Consider the following 20,457-nt stretch of genomic DNA (forward strand, 5'->3'; position numbering starts at 1 on the left):
GTATCCTTGCCTACCTTATGAAATGCCAGGATGGCATATGACAAGATAAAACCTGCTTCATTTAACTTGGTCCATTATTTTATTTTTGCCTTGCTCTTTCTTTCTTCTTAGGTTGTTAGTTGTGATGAGTGCTTCATTTATATGTTCCAACTGCCTCAAAGTTAGATTGCAACTTGCCATTGATTTACGCACCCAGACTTGGCAGGAAATTGTGGAAACAGGCAAACAGGAAATAGATGGTTTAAAGAGATTAGAGAAATAACTGTTCCATATGTAGATTAAAGGCAGTAGTTGTGAATGAAGTTTAAGAGCCACGAATCTAGCTGATGCGATGTGCCATTATTTCAATCTCACGGTTCTTCTGTGGGTTTCTATCACAGAAAATTCCCCTATGTGGAGCCAAGTTTATATAGTCTCTCTCAGCTACTGGTTCATGGGTCAGAAACCACACTCAGCACACAATGTTGGTGGCTACTGTGAATACACCATTTCCTCTTTTATTCTTTTTACAGGCAATTATACCCTGGGGCAAAAACCAAGATTGTTGTGTTTTTAGTTTACTGTATTCTTAGGCTAGACTGTACTATGGGCGCAAGAAGAGAACCTGATCCTAGTGTTGGTTGACTCAAACAAGTGGGTCCTAACTAGATGCTTAGAACCTCAAAATTAAGGTTCGCCGTCTCGTTACTGGACTTCGTACTGGTGCCATATTAGTACAGAGTTGGTACGATATGGTATGAATTTTTTTTGACGTATCGATATTCGGTATGCTATTCATACCAAGTATTAGTATTAAATTGGTACGGTACGATATATTCTGTATTATTTGGTTTGGATCGGTATGGTATACTATATACTATATTTCAAACTACCGAAAGGGTCGCATTTTGTGACAACTGGCTCATAAAGCACACTAAAGCATACGTCCCATGTTTTAGAGCCCAGCTTTTGTCATTTGTTTATTATTATGCGGAGTACTTTAGACTTTAGTCCACAAATATACTAAAAACGAAAAAAGAAAAAAAGAAGAGAGATTTTCACTCAAAAAGCCCTGTTGCTGTATGCTTAGACCTTGGCAGGGATTCGATCAACTAATTGCAGGAATCTTCCATTTAAAGTGCCCCAACTATTTCATAACCCAGTCCAAGCCCACCGTCACACTCATCGTCAATCACCGCCGTTAGATTTAAAAACCCAAATCCAACGTCCTCTGTCGAAGCATTACCAGATCCATCATCCCATCGATGAGCATACAAACCCATCATCTCCCGCCGATGCCCTTCTTAGATCCATTACGAGGTGGAGGCGTGGAGCCGGAAAGGGTCCTTTTAAGTAATGATGGATCATGGATATTGGATACTCCTGTCCACGGCAGCCATCGATACTTGATTGGACGGCTGTTAGATAATCCCATCCTTCTATCACATCATATCTTAGTGTGGTCACGTCGCCGTCAGCAGAATTAAACTAAAAATAATAAACTATAAAATAAAGCATATAAAAAAAAGAAAAACGACAAAAAGGAGCAGCAGGCAATCTATGCGGTCAAATTGTCAAGCTTCGGAGCACCACTCGGTCCTTTATCTTTTTTCCATCCCAGATCTTTGTCTCTTTCGTACGTGTCAGCTTTCTATTGGTTGAGAGGACATGAGTTTGGGGCTAGAAAGCGACGGGAATTCACCTGCTCCAACGATCTTCCCCAGATAGATCCAGCGAAGCATTGGTGCTTGAGAGCCTCTTTAGCTAATGGATACTTATATGGGCGTTTCTCGCTGCTATGGGAAACGGATGAAGGAAACGCCATCTAAATTTTGCTGGTAATTCATGACAATCATAGGACGCAACGGTAGAAAAATTCAAAGTGAAAATGGCCGACTAATATTCTCTATTCTCCGTGGATTCAATAAGTTTTCTCATTCATCCATGTTACAACTTCGGCATTATCCATAGTACTTTCTAATACAATATTTTTTATATACATGTATTGCGTAAAAGATGAAATCTTAGACAATAATTTTGCAAGGAAGGGTGACTCTCGTCCAAATAATTTAAACCCCTAAATTTATATAGAGACAATATTTAAACTACAGTATCAGCTTGGTTAGCGGTCACCTTAAAAAATATTAAGTTATTTCAAAACTATGTTTTCAACAATTATGATTACTATAATACTATATTATTGTATGTAATGACCCCTTCTAGAAAATATAATGCACAATAATTGTTAGCTCATTAATAGATCAAGTTTTGGATACCCACCCATCATTTTATTGAAATTAGCTTGACAATTCTACTAAGTCATGGGACTTGAGTAAACCACTTAGAATAAATCTTTAGCATTACTTCTGACCCGTCTTGACAGGATAAAGCAAAACCAATATTGGAAAATAGGAAGTTATAAGGAATAAATAGGAAGTTATACTTTACTCCAGTGGTCCAAATAAAAGCGAATTAATTGACATGCATTGAATAGTCACATGAAATGATTTAAGTACACAAACATCCACAAGCTTTGCATGTGGCAATCTTCTTTTGGACCACTACCAAGCAACATCTTTTGTCCTACGGACCATGCACTTTTTGTTCATGTTCATGGCATGTGAATCCGTGACTTCTTTTGCAAAGCGGGCACTTATTACCAAGCTCCCCGCCGCGTGCACCTAAACATTATGAATTATTAGGCAGGGCATTGAATGATATGCCTCGGTGTAAGTGGATGCAAATGGATGAGTCTAGATCAAAACCAAGCCTGGTCTCCTTTTGCTTAATGTTTATAGAGTTAGTCCACATTTACTTAAAAAGTTTTAGAATGATTCCAAATCCAAGTCAAGTTTGGGTTTATTCAATACCATACAAGCTGAATTCCACTTAATATTTTGAATTTCTTGGTCCATGTTTGTTACTTTGTCTCAACCTAATTGGTAACCAGGAGATAAATCTTGATTTGGAACTTAAACATGACTAATGTTCTCAATTTGAAGCTTAACAGGTGCTCGACAATGTCTTTCTTTTTTGACTAGTATTCAGCAGCAACGATCGGGGAAGAAGGGAAAATATATATATATTTTTTAATTTTAATGTTTTAGATTTTTTTCTAAATGTTTTTGTTTTTATAGCCCGTTCTTTCTAGAATTTTAGTTTTGACTCTTAAAGTCCTTTCTTTCTTATTTATTTTCTTCTCACACCCCATAATTTTAGGAAGGTAATTTTAAGATTTAAAATCTATTTTTTACAATTAAATCATATGATTTAGGCATCTCAACAACTCCTGCTTATGTTTAAATATAAGATTTCAATATATGGGGTGCAGATTCATGATACAATTGTTATAAGAGAGTGAGCTTTTACATTCTCTCATGAGCACAGTCATATTATGCACATTTAAGCATCAAAGATCACTCTTCAGAATTTTTATTACATATAATAGAAGATAAAAAATTAGTAACCCTTGTCTCCTAAGTCCAATCTTTTTTATATATTTCTCCAGGTACAAACTTAATTATGAAAATATAATGATTAAAAAAAAACAACAGCCAATTAGCAAAAAAAAAAAAAAAAAAAGAACAACTCAAAAGTATCACCGTCGGCGGATTATATAATGTTATCTTTTGGACTATTATCTGCTTACAAATTAGTATTCAACAATTTGAGCACGGAAAAGTCCCCCAAATTAGAATCTTCCACAATCATATGGTACTTTTATGCAATTATTAAACACGAGCGATCCCCAGCCACCTTTTTTGGCCCACACTTTCAAACATGGCATGAACATCATGTCTTTCTGGTTGTCTCGATGGAAGCATACATAAAATGATCAGATGAGAACAAGCATCGAGATCTGACGGTCAGAAAAGCCCATGGTCCTCATCATTTTATGCTCTGAAATTGCAACAGCAAGGATGGCTCTAATGATGTCTTTGAGTTACCAACCAAGAGATCAATGAAAAGTAGGAGGAAACTTCACTGACTTGGCATGGTGTGCTCATCCTTGATTACAACTTCTACTTTACCCTCTCATAAACTATTTTTGAGCAAAGTCTAGTTATTGACCATGATTAGATGGTTTTAACCAAATAAAAAACTATGATTATGTGGTCCATTAATTTGTTTGTCCACTCGAGTTCGGTCTCCCAATTAGAAATGCAAACCACTTAAATATAGGACCAGTGGGTGCTTGGGTTTCCAAGTGAAGGCCATCTGGTAGGAAAGAGATTGGATTATGTAGATGCTATGTTCAATTAGCCAATTCTGAATTGGCCAACTAAAGATGGGCCTGGACTAATTGCTTATCAATGAGGGATATCATATCAAGAAACAAACCGGAGAAGTAAAAAAATAGTTGCTAGAAATAAGAATTTGTATGAAAAAATGTATTAGTGTTATAGATCGCCAACAATATTTGCTCCAATAGGGATTAGCCCTCTCTCGTGACTTTTAACACCCTCTTTCTTGAGAAAGGTGGGAAAAGCCCTCTCTTTACACAAAGGAGGACTTCTAACCATAGCAGGATTATTTGGTTGTGTGTGATCTTTTTTCTATACTATGTAATTGCAATCAAAGCCTCCAAGAGATCTAGTAATATAGGATTTCAAAATCGAAGAAAATATGATCCTACTTTGCAAAGTCCGAAGAGACAAATTGCAAAGAGACTAATTTAGATGCAAGAACCAAATTTCTTTGAGCATGATATGAGGACTTTTAAGACTTGAATATAAGAGATCAGTTTCTGCTTGTTTACATGAAACTTTTGCTCGTTCCGTAGTGCAATATACTCATCGATGGTAGTTTTTAACGGCTTCGAATTTTTCATCGGGATTACATAATTTTAAAGTATGTTTTGGATATTATTGTTTGATATGTTTGAATATATCAAATTATATAGGATGATATACTGAAGGCTGAATACCATTTATTTTGTACCTGAGTATTGCTATTTACACAAGCCAATATCTCGACCAAGACAAAAACCTTGTAATGGCTGAACTCAAAATCCCCACCTGTTCTCCTTACAGCCAGACAAGTGCAGCCAGGACATGATGCCCCTTGAACCCACGCATCCGATTGTCCACGTGGCAGAGCCTAACTGGTTCACAGGGTGAGACAATTGTGATGCCCCCATACGGTAACATCCCGGGCTCCACCTCGCATTCCACAGGACAATACCACGTCAGCTCAGCCCGGACCTTAAGGGCATTTTCGTCATCCGATCTTTCTCACACAAAACAAGTCAAAAAAAAAAATCCACACGCCGCTCCTCGGGAACAACTTCCTTAAACTGCTCCGCCCACGTGGGCACTCCCACCGAGGCCGCCCCGATGACGGAAACAATCTGTACGACGATACGATCGCGGGGCTCCAGTGTTCCGCCGGGGCACCGAAAGGCTACCGCCGTCCGGGGCCACCCGAAGTGGTCGCTTACGCGTACCACGGTGACCGGAACCCGATCCTTTTCTCTGTTCAGCGAGTTTGCGCTCGCTTCGTTGACTGTTGAATTACTTGAACGGACGCAGGGCGCCGACTTATTGATCCGGTCCGCCGCTCTCTTTCTCCGCCTCCGCGACACCGCGCGATTTCTTCTCCGTTCGCCGCGCACTGGTGCTCCGACCGCCGGGGAGAGCCCGACCTCCTCCCCCGACACCGCCGCCCCCCGGTTGGGTAACCGCCCAACCCTCCTCTCTTATACCAGCTCGAAGTCCTCTCTCTCTCTCTCTCTCTCTCTCTCTCTCTCTCTCTCTGTCTCTCTCTTTCGCTTGGTGGGGAGATCGGGGACGGATCTGGGCGGAGGAGATTTCTAAAAGTTTTGGGGGAGGATTTGTTTGTTTTTTTTTTCTTGGACTTGGAGATTGATGAGAATCCAAGGAAAGATCTGGCATCTATGACGACGGGAACCCCGGGGCGATCGATGCTGGCGGCGTTTGGAGGTGGCTTTCACATGGAATGGCAGATCTCTTCGGCAACGAGAGCAGTGGCAGGGATATCGACAAGGTAAGAAAGATGCTATATTTTGCGCTCTTTCTCAATGTTTTGCTTAAAAAACTTGGATTCTTTTTGTGCGTATTTTTTGTTATATTTTGGTAGTGCTCTTGGATGATATGTTTTGGTTACAAAACAAGCTGCTTACCAACAAAAAGTCTTGATTTTGATGGGCTAACTATGAGTTTGATATGTTTTGATGGGAAAAGGGAACAAAGGAGGGATTTTTTTGGGTTTCACCGCTTAAATTTGTTGATTTCGAGTTTCGATGGATCTTAAAGCCTCTAATTTCGTCCAAATTGAAATCTGTGGATCGTAAACTACTAGTTTAGTGGATGAAGCTCTTGCTGTTGTGTTGATTGGAAATGTCAAACCCTAAAGAACAAACCGGACATGTTTTAAAAGAAGCGGTTCAAGAGAAAGTAAGGGTGATTAGGGTTGGTAGTGGCGCGTACATTGCTCTATGATTATGGTTAGTGGCAGTCAGAAAGGATTTTATCAAGAGGCTATGGAAGCAAATACAATTTTATACCAGGATGATCACTGCCCTTTGAATTTTTATCAAACTTTGAAAATGATATACTCAAAGCATTATAAGACATAATCGCTCGTATATTGTTTGGCCACTGTTTATCATGCTCTGTCTGCATCATTTGTTTGTAAGCCAGTCCAAACTGCTTGATTGCACTCCTCACGCATCTGACTGATCTTTCTGTGCACCTCCATAAGCATAAGGAGGATGCCTTCCAGTTCAGGAAAGGCCTTGCCCCCTAGCCAATCACTCCTCAACTGTAAGTGAATCTTCCTCTGCTCACATTTGGTTTCTAGGGTAGCTTTCTAGCTATGCATATGCCTTTCTGTGTTCCTTTACTAGGCTTATACTTAGAATCTGCATGACATGCCTTTTTCATGGATCAATTACGAGCATCTCATACCTCTATATTCTGTCTGCTTTTCCTGAAATAATGTGTTACAGATGTTTAAAGTCCCGGTCCCACCTAGAACTTCCAATCTTCATACTTAAGTTCTGATATCACTCATTAGGACTTTCAAAAATCTTTAGGAGCCCAGTGTCACCTAGAATCCACTACAGTCCCACAAAAGATCCTGATAAGCAAAGAATTGTGAAAAAAAAACAAGATGATATAAAGAGTATTCAAAGATACAAGTGGTCGATTGAAGGTCATATAATTAGTAACACTATAGGTAATAGAGAACCTTGAAGTTTAAATGTACTTTTGTCTTCCCACACAAGGATTACAAACTCCAAAAAGAATCTAAGATTGCTCTCTCCTTCAATAACATGCCTTCTCTCACCTTACATTTTAATATGCTAGTAATGTTGTTTATCTTGAGTCCCAGCCATGCTTCATTTACACTACAACAATGCCATAAGCAAGCTAGTTCTTGCCCATTGTCTATATTGCACCTATTAGAAAGTAGAAAAGTATAGTTAAACTACAACAACACATAAGCAACCTAGTCTGCACCCATTGTCTGTACTGCATCTGCGACAAACTATTAGTACTTTAGCATCGCCAAGATATCACTAGTGTCTGTACCTAATACTCTCTCAGTCCCATATCATGCTGTGAGATGTGCGATAGCAAGAGAATATCATTAACAAGAGAATTATATAAGAAACTATAAATAAGAAGGCGTGTTCAAAAAGAGATCCCGAGGAGAATTATCTGCGAGATAACTTTGCTGAACTCATTTCCTGTCTTTTCTTTCTTTCCCTTTCTCCTGTCTTCCTCCGGCTCTTACTTATTCAAACACCAAAAGAAGCCTGCAACATTCGGTCTTACACAATTTTCTAGTTTCTACATGGCATAGTGACTCTATTTTTAGCACTTCCTTATATTTGAGGAGGCAGGGTTGCATCAGTCAAAAAAGGATTCTTACTCTTTGTCAAGAAATGGAAAGCCCCAAGGAATAACTTCCAATACCTAGTGCAGGCAGAAATTCTATTGCACTCTAATTAGTGGCTGAAGATTAGTGTTTGTTAATGACAAGAACAATGCATCAGAAGGTATAAAAATATAACAGCTGCCTGTCCTAGTTTGCTGCCTCAATTATGAAGCTATCATGGTCTTCTAAGTGAGTCATTTGGTTATTAGACAGAGAAAGAAAAAAAATTCTTTCTACTTTAGCCTGAAATGAATAGCCAACATTCCATGGTTTGTCGGATTTATTAATCAAGAAGTCCTCAGCTAAAACTGAAAGATTCAAGAAAACATAGATTTGAATCTTGCAGTTATTTAATGATAATCCTGTGCATACTTAAATGATCATTCTGACAACTTCGTCAAGAAAATGCAAAATCTGTAAATAAGACTAGAAATTGAAAAAACCTTAACTCTATAGCAAATTTGAAAATTGAAAAATCCTGAAGTATCCTTTACATTATTACATTTTGTATGAATGTCATATCTAAAATATATAGGACGTGATTTGACATAATTATTGGTGCAAAAGACAAGACATAATCAACACTAAGGTTGTACTTTGATGTCTCAACTATCATCATATCATTATACATTTGTAATCTTATGTTATGCGTATCAGCAAGGTAGCCATTATTCTGTATAGATGCATATTCTAGTTGGTTTTGGAAGTAGAAGTTGCCTTTCTATTTAATGTAGAAATTTATTATTTCTCAATTTTTCCCATAAAAATAAAGAATCAGAGTCAGAATCATGGAGATGTACAATTCTAAAATAAACCAAAATTTCCTTGCATATGTCAGAGTTCCATGGAATCTGTAAACTGGTATACACTGCTCTTTTGTTTGCTTTTCTTTTTTTTTGTTTGGGGAGGGGGTTGGTGTAATTATCTACTACTGCATGGAGTTTTCCCTGTTACATAGATTGTTACCTCTAGGCATGGAATTTCTCTCCTTGCCACATCTTGTGACTGATGTCTTGAGATTTGAGTTAGATCATGACTTTTGATCATGTATTTTACGTAAATTTCTCTTTGTGAGTTTGCCTTCTCATGTTTAGAGGTACAGTGAATGGTTTAGATAATATGTATGCAGGGATTTGTTTTCATTCTCATAAGTCCTTATCTTCCTAAGTATTAGGACTTTTTTCCCCTTGGTATATTTCTTTTTTCCTTTGCACTTTATATCACAATTTCTTTTGTTGTCAAAGACCCTTGAAAAAATAACATGAGTCTTCATTTTTTGCTGCATTTATGAATTTGCAATGTCTTTCTCTTAGTTGACATAAGGTTTGATGGTTATGATTGTGGCTCACTTTCTTTGTGTTTTTTAAGGTACTTGTTGCTTTGAAGAAGGGCACTCAGTTGCTTAAATATGGTCGTAAAGGGAAGCCGAAGTTTTACCCATTCAGATTATCTAATGTAAGTATACTGCCTGCTCTGCTAATTTCAAAGCAAATATCTAATAATTATATTACATTATTACATACCTCTGTACTATCTTAAATCCTTTTATGGATGCCTCTAATGTTAGCTAAGCTTCATTTATAATTTATTTGATTTGTATAATCAAGTTTTACTGCTTTTGGATTATCATTTTGCTGCATATGCATGTACAACCCTATTGCAGTCGTCTATTGTTATGAGATTATAACTGTTCACTAGTTATTGATCCTATCTATGCCTCCCAGGATGAATCGTCATTGATTTGGTTGTCAAGTGGTGGAGAAAGAAGTTTGAGATTAGCATCTGTTTCAAACATTATTCCTGGCCAAAGAACTGTGAGTTCATCTCCATGTTCACTCATTATTAATACTTTATTTGTATGTAGTGCAACATGCTACATTGACAATGTAATAGAGATCATTGTATTTATCTGATATTATGTTTATAAACTGAAGGAGATGGAATTCTTTTATTTGGCACTTTATGATTGACAACCTTACAGATATATTGATTATTGAATTTGCTTCTCAGCCTGTGTTCCAACGGTATCTGCGCCCAGAGAAGGACTACTTGTCCTTTTCCCTGATATATAACAATGGAAAGCAGTCACTTGATCTGGTTAGCATATCCAAGTTCCCATTCTGTTTTTGTAGTTCTTAAATTCTGACATTCATTTTTGCTAATGATTTTGGTTCTCCTGTTGTTGCTTATTTAGATTTGCAAGGACAAAGTTGAGGCAGAGGTGTGGTTTGCAGGACTTACAGCATTGATTTCATCAGGTCAACGTGGACGTTCAAAAATTGATGGACGGAGTGATGGTGGACTCTGCCTCGATGTAAATAATTTACTTTGAACCACTACTACAAGTTTATTACTTTTTTATTTGTTCTTTGTGCTTTCCGATTTAAATACACTCCCTCTGTTAATGGTAGGCATGCCGGTTGTTGAGCATATTGATAAGGAACATAAATTCCTTCATAGCTATCAGATTGTTTAGGTCTTTGGCATTTATTTACAATCTTTTTTTTTTTCCCTTTATCATGCATTTTTTTCCCTCAACATGATTCTTTTCCCTATACCCATATAGTTGCATGTAATGATTGTTAATGCATGGTTCCATGGCATTTTATCAGGATGCAAAGGACTTAATATCCAATAGTCCAAGTGACAGCTCCATTGGCACCATAGTGGATGTTAGCTCTCCGGACAGCAATCTAAACACAAGTACTTTATCTTCATCATCTGAAAGTTTGGCATGCTTAGAAAGATCAGATGTAACAAGTATGCAAGCAAAAGTGGCCACTTCAGATGTTTTTAGGGTCAGTGTTTCTAGCGCCCCCAGTACATCCAGTCACGGTTCTGCACAAGATGACTGTGATGCCTTAGGGGATGTGTATGTATGGGGCGAGGTCGTCTGTGATTATTCTGTAAGGGCTGGCGCTGATAGAAACATTAATTCTTTTAGTGGTAGAACAGATATCCTTCTACCTAAGCCTTTGGAATCCAATTTAGTTTTGGATGTTCACCATGTTGCCTGTGGTGTCAGGCATGCTGCTCTTGTTACAAAACAGGGAGAGGTCTTTACATGGGGTGAGGAATCTGGAGGGCGCCTTGGCCATGGTGTTGGAACTGATGCTACCCACCCTTGTCTTGTTGAATCTTTAGTAGCCTGTAATGCAGATTTTGTTGCTTGTGGGGAGTTCCATACTTGTGCTGTATCTGTGGCTGGCGAACTTTATACTTGGGGAGATGGTACTCATAATGTTGGGCTTCTTGGTCATGGTACTGATGTCAGTCACTGGATACCCAAGAGAGTTTCAGGACCATTGGAAGGGCTTAAAGTTGCTTATGTTACTTGTGGCACCTGGCATACAGCCTTGATAACTTCCACTGGGCGATTATTCACATTTGGTGATGGAACATTTGGTGTATTAGGACATGGAAACAGAGAAAGTGTTTCATATCCAAAGGAGGTAGAATCTTTGATGGATTTGAAGACAATTGCTGTTGCATGCGGCGTTTGGCATACTGCTGCAGTAGTTGATGTTATAGTTGCTCAATCTAGTGCCAGTGTATCATCTGGAAAATTGTTCACTTGGGGTGATGGTGACAAGTATCGCCTTGGTCATGGTGATAAGGAGCCACGACTTGAACCCACCTGTGTGGCTTCACTGATTGACTTCAATTTTCACAAGCTAGCTTGTGGTCATAGTCTTACAATGGGCCTGACAACTTCAGGACATATTTTCACTATGGGAAGTACCGTTTATGGTCAACTTGGCAATCCTCAATCTGATGGGAAGCTGCCATGCTTAGTTGAAGATAAGCTTGTTGGTGAATCTGTGGGGGAGATTGCTTGTGGTTCATACCATGTTGCAGTTTTAACCACCAGGAGTGAAGTTTACACATGGGGAAAAGGAGCCAATGGAAGACTCGGCCATGGAGATCTTGAAGATCGGAAAACACCTACACTTGTTGAAGCTTTGAAGGACAGAGCCGTTAAACACATAGCCTGTGGTGCAAACATCACGGCTGCCATATGTCAACATAAATGGGTATCAAGTGCAGAGCAGTCTCAGTGCTCAGCCTGCAGACAAGCATTTGGATTTACCCGAAAGAGGCATAATTGCTATAACTGTGGTCTTGTGCACTGCCATGCATGCAGTTCAAGAAAAGCATTGGGAGCAGCATTGTCTCCTAATCCTGCAAAACCTTACCGTGTTTGTGACTCCTGTTATGTGAAATTGAGCAAAGTGTTGGAATCTGGTGGAACCAATAACAAGAGAATTGCCGTGCCCCGCCTCTCAGGAGAAAGCAAGGATAGATTTGACAAAGCAGATATGAAATCATCGAAGAATTTGTTGCCTAGTAACCTGGATTTGATTAAAAGTCTGGATATCAAGGCAGCTAAACATGGTAAGAGGACTGACAGCTTGTCTTTGATTCGGGCGCCTCAAGTTAATTCATTGTTACAGTTAAAATATATTGCTTTAGCTGGTGCAGCTGATTTGCACCGAGCGGTTCCTAAAGCAGTCCGCACATCAGCAGTTCAATCTGTAAATCATTCCAGGGCTGTTTCACCTTTCTCTAGAAAACCTAGCCCTCCACGTTCTGCAACGCCTGTTCCTACAACCTCAGGCCTTTCTTTCTCCAAAAGCATTGCTGACAGTCTGAAAAAGACAAATGAGCTCTTGGGTCAAGAAGTTCAGAAACTGCGTGCTCAGGTATGGTAGACTTCTCTGGAAGTAAATTTGAGCATCATTAGCATACAGAATCCTTAAACATTAACATGGACCTTGGTTAGGTTGAAAATCTGAGACAGCGCTGTGAACTTCAAGAATTTGAGTTGCAGAAATCAGCAAAGAAAGCTCAGGAAGCCATGGCACTGGCTGCAGAGGAATCTGCAAAATCCAAAGCTGCAAAGGAAGTTATAAAAGCACTAACAGCACAGGTAATTTTCTGCTTGATCTTTTCTCCCTTCCTCTCCTCTTTCCCATCCTTTATAACAACTTCTGATAACTTGGCTCATATCATGGGGTAGTCACTGACTTGCATTGTTTTCTTTGATAGACCATAACTATAATCAAGAATCTTTTTCCAACCATCTGGTGCTGGCATTGTGGATCATTTCTTGCTAGTAGTGCATACTAAGGGGTGCATTCTTTTTTGTTACCAAGTTTTCATATCCTTTCTTGAAACTTCCATCCATTCTGGCCTAAGTTTTCCATAATCAGATAGCTGCCTCAAGTCTTCTATAGGTCCCCTTAAGCTTGCTTCATAATTTTGTTTGGACTTCTGTGATTCCTAACTTACTAGTACCTTAGTCTTCTACTTATACACTTGTTTGTTTGGATCATATAGCTTAAAGATATGGCAGAGAGATTGCCCCTTGGTGCCTACGAAAATGAGATACGGCCAGTATATCTGCCAAATGGCATTGAGCCACATGCTATTCACTACTCCAGTCTGAATGGGGAGCACCAGTCAAGAAACAATGGAAGCAATGGTCCAAACATACCTCCACCCATGACTATTCACTCTGCTGTTATGAATGGAAGTTCAGACCAATATCACCCACCAAGGGATATTCAGGAAGTTAATAAAATGAGTACACAATTTCAAAACCATGGGGTTGTAAATGTGAACGAAGCAGAAGAGCATTTGAATACAGAACGCCATGGTAATGAAGAAATGCCAATGCCAAGTGGTAGAGTGGAGAACATTGATAGCAAGGAAACCGAGCCTCCTCAAAATGGCGAGAATGGTTCCAAGTCTCAAAGCCCCACACCATCTGGCGTCCAAGTCGAGGCAGAATGGATAGAACAGTATGAACCTGGTGTTTATATAACTCTCATGGCCCTTCGTGATGGGACTCGAGATCTGAAGAGGGTACGATTCAGGTAATCAAGAAAACTGTGACCATATAGCTAAGAATACGGTGACTATGTTTGCCATCGTCATTCTATTCCTTCTGCATGAATTTTGCTCCATAGTTTTCATCACTTCTGACTTCCTGGGTGATCCCCATTAATTTGCACAGGGATGAACCTCTACTTTTTGTGCTTATCTGAAGTGCTGCTACTTGTTAATCAGTTCAGTTCCAATAGGTTTAGCACATCTATATATTCTGTTATATAACACAAATTGCCAATTCTCAGTTGATCATTTCCTATTAGCACTCTCACGTGTGCATGCAGTATGGATGCAGTCACAATTAGGTACCTTTCTTGTTTTCTTATAGTGGGAATTATATTTCAGTCGTAGAAGATTTAAAGAACATCAAGCAGAAGCCTGGTGGTCTGAGAACCGTGAAAAAGTGTACGAAAGGTACAATGTTCGTGGGTCAGATAGGGCTTCATCAGCAGCGTCCATCCAATCTGCACGTAGATCAGAAGAAGAGTTCATGCCAGCTTCCAAAGTTTAGCGGCAACAAGATGGAAGGAAATGCTTATCAGTGTGTTGGATAATTCTAATTAGTCGGGGCTGATCCTGAATGGCATACAGGAAATCTCTGGAGTAAGCTATGCTTCCCTTCCACACGTAGTATATTTATGCACCATTTCTTCCTTGATTACACCTTCTCTGTATCTGCCCTTGCCTGTTGTATTGCAGTGTATATAAAATCATCAAATATGAGAGTACTATGGGGCAAGGAGGGGGGTTTTTTTATGTACACCTTCTTTCGTTAGTAATTGCAGTTGAAGTTTCCTTCTCATTCATCACATTTTCCTTTATGATGTTTTGTTCCTGCTGCATTACCTTTGTTAAGGTCTATATTTTGTTGCATTACCAAAAAGAAAAGGTCTATATTTTGTTTTACATCTGTAAATTATCCTTGTAATTGTACAGCATAGTTTGGAACATGATCCAAACTTTTGGAAGAAATTGTTCCTTCTGAAAGTTGTTCTTATGTTAAAATAAGGGAAGATGGTCTTGTATTCTGTAGTTATCAACCGTGTTGTCCTTGATCTGGGATCAAAGTGTGGCAGTGCTGACAAGTTTTGCCAGGCTTGTGCAGCCAAATTATGTGCTAGATATAATGAACATACACAATGGAAACACCAAACGGTTAGGTATGTATGTGAAAATATTGTAGCCATGAAACTCTGGCGTGTGCTTTGTTTCAGTTAATTTGGTGGAATCAAATAAATTATGCTGTTATCTCTTCATACACATTGCTTCAAACGTGGACATGAAATCTCATGCATCAACGTCTTGGAGCATGCTTTCTAGTAATTTGAATGCGGCGAAGGCTGCATGGGCGACTCCTACTTGAAACTATGGTTTAGGGCCACAAGCAGGTCAACTCAAAAGTATGGTTGAATGTGTTGAATGCCTCGATTTTATGATTAACAGATCAAGTGTTGGAGCCCAAATTTGTGGTCTGATTGAAAAGGGGGTTAGATGGAATGCCGTCCTTTCAATCTATGTGCTAGTTTGGATTGATGTTATTAAAATGATAATCTTAATTATGACTCTTGAAAGCAAACTCATACCTCCTCGTGACTACTAAATAAATCATGTGCCTTGCCTGTGATTGTCTTCTCTTTCATTAAACTCTGGTTGTGTGGGTTTTGAACCAGACGGTTTAGGGCATGGGAAATGAGTAAAGGTATAGGGCAGTGAACCTAGGGATGCTGGTATTGTGATTAGGAATGGCTAGGAAAGAGTTCTAATCTAGAATGCCGGCATTGAGATTGAATGCCATGGATTCGAGCTGCAATCGAGCCATCGCTCCAACTATCAAGCAAGCTAATGATGGGTCTGCATCCTACTGCAAACCCACTCCGGCAAGCTACAATGCACCTATGCAATATCCGATGAATGAATTGCCCATTTCCTCTTGGATTGCTCTTCATCAATATACTGCTGCTAGGGTTTAAATGTCTGATAACTTCACAGTACTCCAATCTAATAACTTCATAATACTCTACCCGTGTAACCCTCATATGAATTCCAATAACCTTTCTTTTTGCCCTAAATACCTAACCCTCATATGAATGCCAATAACCTTTCTTTTTGCCCTAAATACCTATGCCTTTGATATGTATACTCCTCGATGCATTGCCACCCCTGGCAACCAATCATCAAAGCCTACAGAATTCAAAGTGCAAATCATAAAGAGACGCTAAGCCTATGGGATTGCTCATCATCATTTGTTTTTTTAGTACATCGGCTCGTCACACCAAACATATATGAGTACAACTAAGAAAATCAGAAAAAAGAACCTGGCTAAGAGAAAAAGGAATATCCACTTGATTCACCCAAAAAAAGTTCTCCGTGTGATGTGCTGCGTTGGAGGCCACCCAGTCTGCAGCTGAGTTGGCCTCCCGATACACATGCGTGGCCCTAAAGGAGCCGCAGTCTTCTGCCATCCGCCGTATGTCAAGGAGGACTGCCTATCCGATTCGGAGAGTCGCCCACAGATCTTCTCAATTACCAAGGCCGCGCCGCTCTTCAGGTGGATATACTCTGCACCCAGAGCGTGCCTTGCGAAGGAAAGTCCTTTCCATGCCGCCTCCAGCTCCCCACCAATAATAGAGATGTTACTCATGGCATTAACTTTATCTTAAAAAATTCAAACCAAAAGTGCACTAAATAACATGCGAACTATTCTTGGTATCAATCAGCGCACTGTTTAATATGCGAGGAACAAAAGTCAAAGTTTGCAATGAGCTTAGCATTGTTTAGTCAGCGGACGTGAACACGGGTTTAATCTAAGAGAATAAACTAGAGAGGGAACACACTGCACGTGGTAATGAACCCATATCAGGTAGCAACCATATTCCTCGGCATAAAGACAAAAAAAGAACAAGAAAACACCAAAACCACATTCCAAAACTAAACAAGCACAGAAAAAAAAAAAACTTTTATCTTTGTTACATCTAGCCACAAATCAAGCACATCCACCACAAAATAAGTGATTACAAAACCTTAAATATGGCTTGTCATGGAGTGGGAAGTCTATTTGGATAGGGACCATATCAACATATATCTCTCTTATCTTCAATCCTGTAAAAAAAAAAAAAAGACCTCCACGGATTTTTTTTTCCTAGAGACCAGCAGGCCTACAGGCGAGACTTAGACTAATTAGAACGAGCCTTTAAAAGAATATGGGCTGGGAAGACCAACAGGCTTCTTTTGAATTTTCCAAACAGAGCTTAAGGAGGAAAACAATATTTAAGTGGGACAGAAGATATACTTTTCATGAGAGATTCAACAAACCAAGCACGGGATTTTTTTAGGCTTTAGTATGGGCGCTTCAAGTTCCTCCTATTAGGACTGCAATGGATGAGAGCTGCTTCGAAGCAAGGCGAGATGGGGAACAAAGGGATTGAGGAGGGAGTTTTAATTTTTTAAGAAAGATGGAGGGGTGTTCTTAAAGCCAATTAGGTATGCCTTAAAATACTTAGGCCCTGTTTGGGGGAGCTGTTGGCAGTAGAGCTGTTGGAAGTAGAGCTGTTAGAAGTAGAGCTGTTGGAAGTAGAGCTTTTATAAAAAACTGTTTGCTGTTTGGTAACTACATTTCTAAAGTGCTGTGGCACTTTAACATTTGTTTGGTAAACAAACTGAGAAAGTACTTTTGTATGACAAAATGACCATAAAGGACATTACTAGTATTATACAATAGTGCATAATAAAATATAATATATATTAATACATAAATATATAATATAGTATAATATTAATGTAATGTAACATAATATTATTATAATATAGTACTATAACATTGTATACTATAGGATAATAATTTAATATAATATTAAATTATTTAACATAACATAATATTATATTTATAGTATAATACAATAATAAATGTATAAAATATTATAATTATTAGTATAAATTAATTTTTTACTCTTTTGATGACCATTTATTTCTCTAACAAATTTTCTAACTAGGTGAAAAAATTGGTTAAATAATTACTAATATTTTTATTTATTTATTTATTATTTTATTTCATTGAAATATATTTATTTATTATTTTATTTATTTATTTATTCGTTCATTTATATACATATTTATTTATTTATTTTTTCTTTTTTTCTTTTTTTCTTTTTCTTTCCTTTTCTTTTTTTTCTTCTCCTTTTTTTCTTTCCTTTTCCTTTTTTTTCTTTTCTTTTTTCTTCTCTTCTTCTCCTTTCTTCCTCTCTTTCCTTCTTCTCCTTTCTTCTTCTCCCGCGAAGCCGGCGGCGTCGGAAGGGGGGCCGGGCCGCGGCGGCCGCGGGAGGGGGGCCGGGATGGCGGGCCGCGGCGGCCGCGGGAGGAGGGGGGCTCGAGAGGGGGCCGGGACAGCGGGCCCCGATGGCCGCGGGGGGAGGGGGGCTCGGAAGGGGGCCGGGACGGCGGGCCCCGACGACCGCGGAGGGGGGGGCTCGAGAGGGGGCCGGGACGGCGTGCCGCGGCGACCGCGGGGGAGGGGGGGCTCGGGAGGGGGCCGGGACGGCGGGCCCCGACGACCGCGGGGGGAGGGGGGCTTGGGAGGGGGCTGGGACGGCGTGCCGCGGCGACCGCAGGGGAGGAGGGGCTCGGAGGGAGCCGAGACGACGTGCCGCGGCGACCGCGGGGGAGGGGGGCCTCGGGAGGGGGCCGAGACGGCGGGCCGGCCGGGAAGGCAGCGACCATGGCGGCCCTTCCTTTTTTTTTTTTTGCTGTGTGGTGGGTCGCAGCGGCGGGGGGCTCGGGTGGGGGCTGGGGGGCGCAGCCACGGGTGGCTGCCTCCAAAAAAAAAAAAAAGAAAAAAAGAGGAGGGCCGGCGGCATTGAGGAGAAGGAGATAGAGAGGGAGAGAGAGAGAGGGGGGGATGGTGAGAGAGAAAGAGGCGGTGGGATTGAGATTTTTGGAAGGAAAAATAAACTTTTAAATGGGGGTATTTTGGTCAAAAATACAGCTTCCCGACAAAGCTGAAAACAGCGTTTTCGGTAAGCTCCAAAATTGAGCTTGTGCCAAAAAGCTGTTTTCAGCTTCCCGCAAAAGCTGAAACAGCTTCTTGGAAATTTTACGAAACACACTTTTTTACCTAAAAGTACTTTTGGAGGGCCAGAAAATGCTTTTTTGCCCTCCAAAAGCTCCCCAAACAGGGTCTTAGAAACCTATTTAGCCACTTTTCCTGGGGACATTTCAGTCATTTGTGCACGCTCATGAATGATGTGAGTGAGATCGACGGAGAAGGTCACCTTGTAACAAAAAATAACAATATGGCTACTTTGAAATTTTTTTTTGGAGATAAGGTGGTGATAATGCAAGATGGAAAAATTTCAGGTGCGTTTAGGTGTATTTTTCTCCTTTTCTTTTTCAAAAAGACACAAACACTGCCTAAACTTCATAGGGTGAATAGAAGGATACTAATATATGAGGCTTGCGAAGTAAAAGGCTAAAGCGACAGTAGTGGCGGTAATGTAGATGTTTTTTTTTTGGCTAAAAATGGGTATTTCATATAGTACGTGAATGAATACACTTAGTAGAATCAGCAAAAACTAAGTTACACAGTGTCCTATGCAATTCGCCCTTCCCTACCTACAGGGTGTCTTCTGAGTGGCATGCCACATACGTCGCCATCCAGTCCGCTGCCCTGTTAGCTTCTCGATACACATATTTTGTTTGAAAGGCCACTCCATCTCTCACCATATTTCGAATATCTCGAAGTAAGGGGGTACCCCTCCCCTCCGTTCGGGCCTTTTTGGACCCAATTAAACGATGGCTGAGTCACCCTCCAATATAATCAAGGTAGCCCGGAGCACTCGCCTGACGTAGCATAATAACAAAACGGTCTTTCGAGTCTACCACTTTGCCGTACATGTCCTCATGTTAAAGTCTTCTAGGTACTGCCATTCCTCCCTTTCTCTTATCCTTTTCTTCCTCATAATCATCTCCTAAGCTTTTTGTCATACCAATGCAAAACCAGAAATCATGCCATCACAACATGTTTGAACTTCTTGATAGAAAGCTAGTGTTGACTATGGTATCCTTTATCCATCAATCAACAATATCAGAAACATCGTAAATGCTATCTATTATCAGCTATTATAATTGCATAGCAATGAATCCAACAATGCTGAAGATAGATTTTATTAGGCACTTGCATCATGTCACTTCTCTCAAAATATAGGGGTTCATCAAAAATATCCTCTAGGATTTCAATCAATAACTTTATTGCATCACTTCTCTATCATTCATAATGCATGAGGATTGACTTGAGATGATAGCAACCATGAATCCTAAATACATATCTTTTGCAAAAAGTTTGGTACAATTTACAAGAAGATCATGCTCTAGAGTGCCCAATATGAGGTGCTACCGAGTTGGGTTGGGACAAAGTATTGCCTTAACCAGATTTGACCTATTTAAAGGCTTGAATCTATGATTTAATCTATATCTTACCTATATAAGAAATGAATTGGGTCAAATTTACATAGCGCTGGATTGGAAACCAGTCTGGTTCTCAAATGGATCCTATTATTTTCATGCAATTCCTTCTATGCCTTCAAAATTACCTTTTATTCCTTCAAAATTAGTCACTAACAAAGCATAACAAACGTTAATGAAAGTATGAAAAATCCAAATACAAAACTTATCTTACATAATATTAAATTT

The 20,457-nt window shown here is 39.7% G+C and overlaps 1 protein-coding gene across 4 annotated transcripts; it reads left to right on the top strand.

Moving 5' to 3' along the window:
* The first annotated feature begins 5,457 nt into the window (after positions 1–5,457).
* On the top strand, positions 5,458–14,578 carry LOC103703160 (PH, RCC1 and FYVE domains-containing protein 1-like). Of its 4 annotated transcripts, none has more exons than XM_088709529.2 (10): positions 5,480–5,985; positions 9,253–9,339; positions 9,609–9,698; positions 9,895–9,981; positions 10,079–10,198; positions 10,497–12,279; positions 12,358–12,587; positions 12,668–12,814; positions 13,225–13,763; positions 14,105–14,578. In XM_088709529.2, exons 1-10 carry the CDS (start codon positions 5,938–5,940, stop codon positions 14,328–14,330), a joined length of 3,357 nt encoding a protein of 1,118 aa, XP_088565655.1. In that variant the 5' UTR covers positions 5,480–5,937; the 3' UTR covers positions 14,331–14,578. The 4 variants fall into 4 exon arrangements, with proteins under 4 accessions (XP_008784134.2, XP_088565655.1, XP_008784135.2 ...); XM_008785913.6 differs by having other exon boundaries at positions 14,122–14,578; XM_008785912.6 differs by having other exon boundaries at positions 5,458–5,985; positions 10,497–12,587; positions 14,122–14,578.
* Positions 14,579–20,457: the final 5,879 nt, after the last annotated feature.

Source organism: Phoenix dactylifera, chromosome 13 (assembly GCF_051530095.1).
Source record: "Phoenix dactylifera cultivar Ajwa chromosome 13, Ajwa_hap1_PhDact_Kaust_v1.1, whole genome shotgun sequence".
NCBI lineage: Eukaryota > Viridiplantae > Streptophyta > Magnoliopsida > Arecales > Arecaceae > Phoenix > Phoenix dactylifera.

What these genes read in the sequence shown, in the direction of transcription:
- LOC103703160 (XM_088709528.2), top strand. Translation starts at nt 5,938, where the DNA reads ATGGCAGATCTCTTCGGCAACGAGAGCAGTGGCAGGGATATCGACAAG. An exon ending in ACCCATTCAGATTATCTAAT is followed by an intron (nt 9,340 to 9,608) that starts GTAAGTATACTG and finishes TATGCCTCCCAG; the next exon opens with GATGAATCGTCATTGATTTG. An exon ending in TAAAAGCACTAACAGCACAG is followed by an intron (nt 12,815 to 13,224) that starts GTAATTTTCTGC and finishes TGGATCATATAG; the next exon opens with CTTAAAGATATGGCAGAGAG.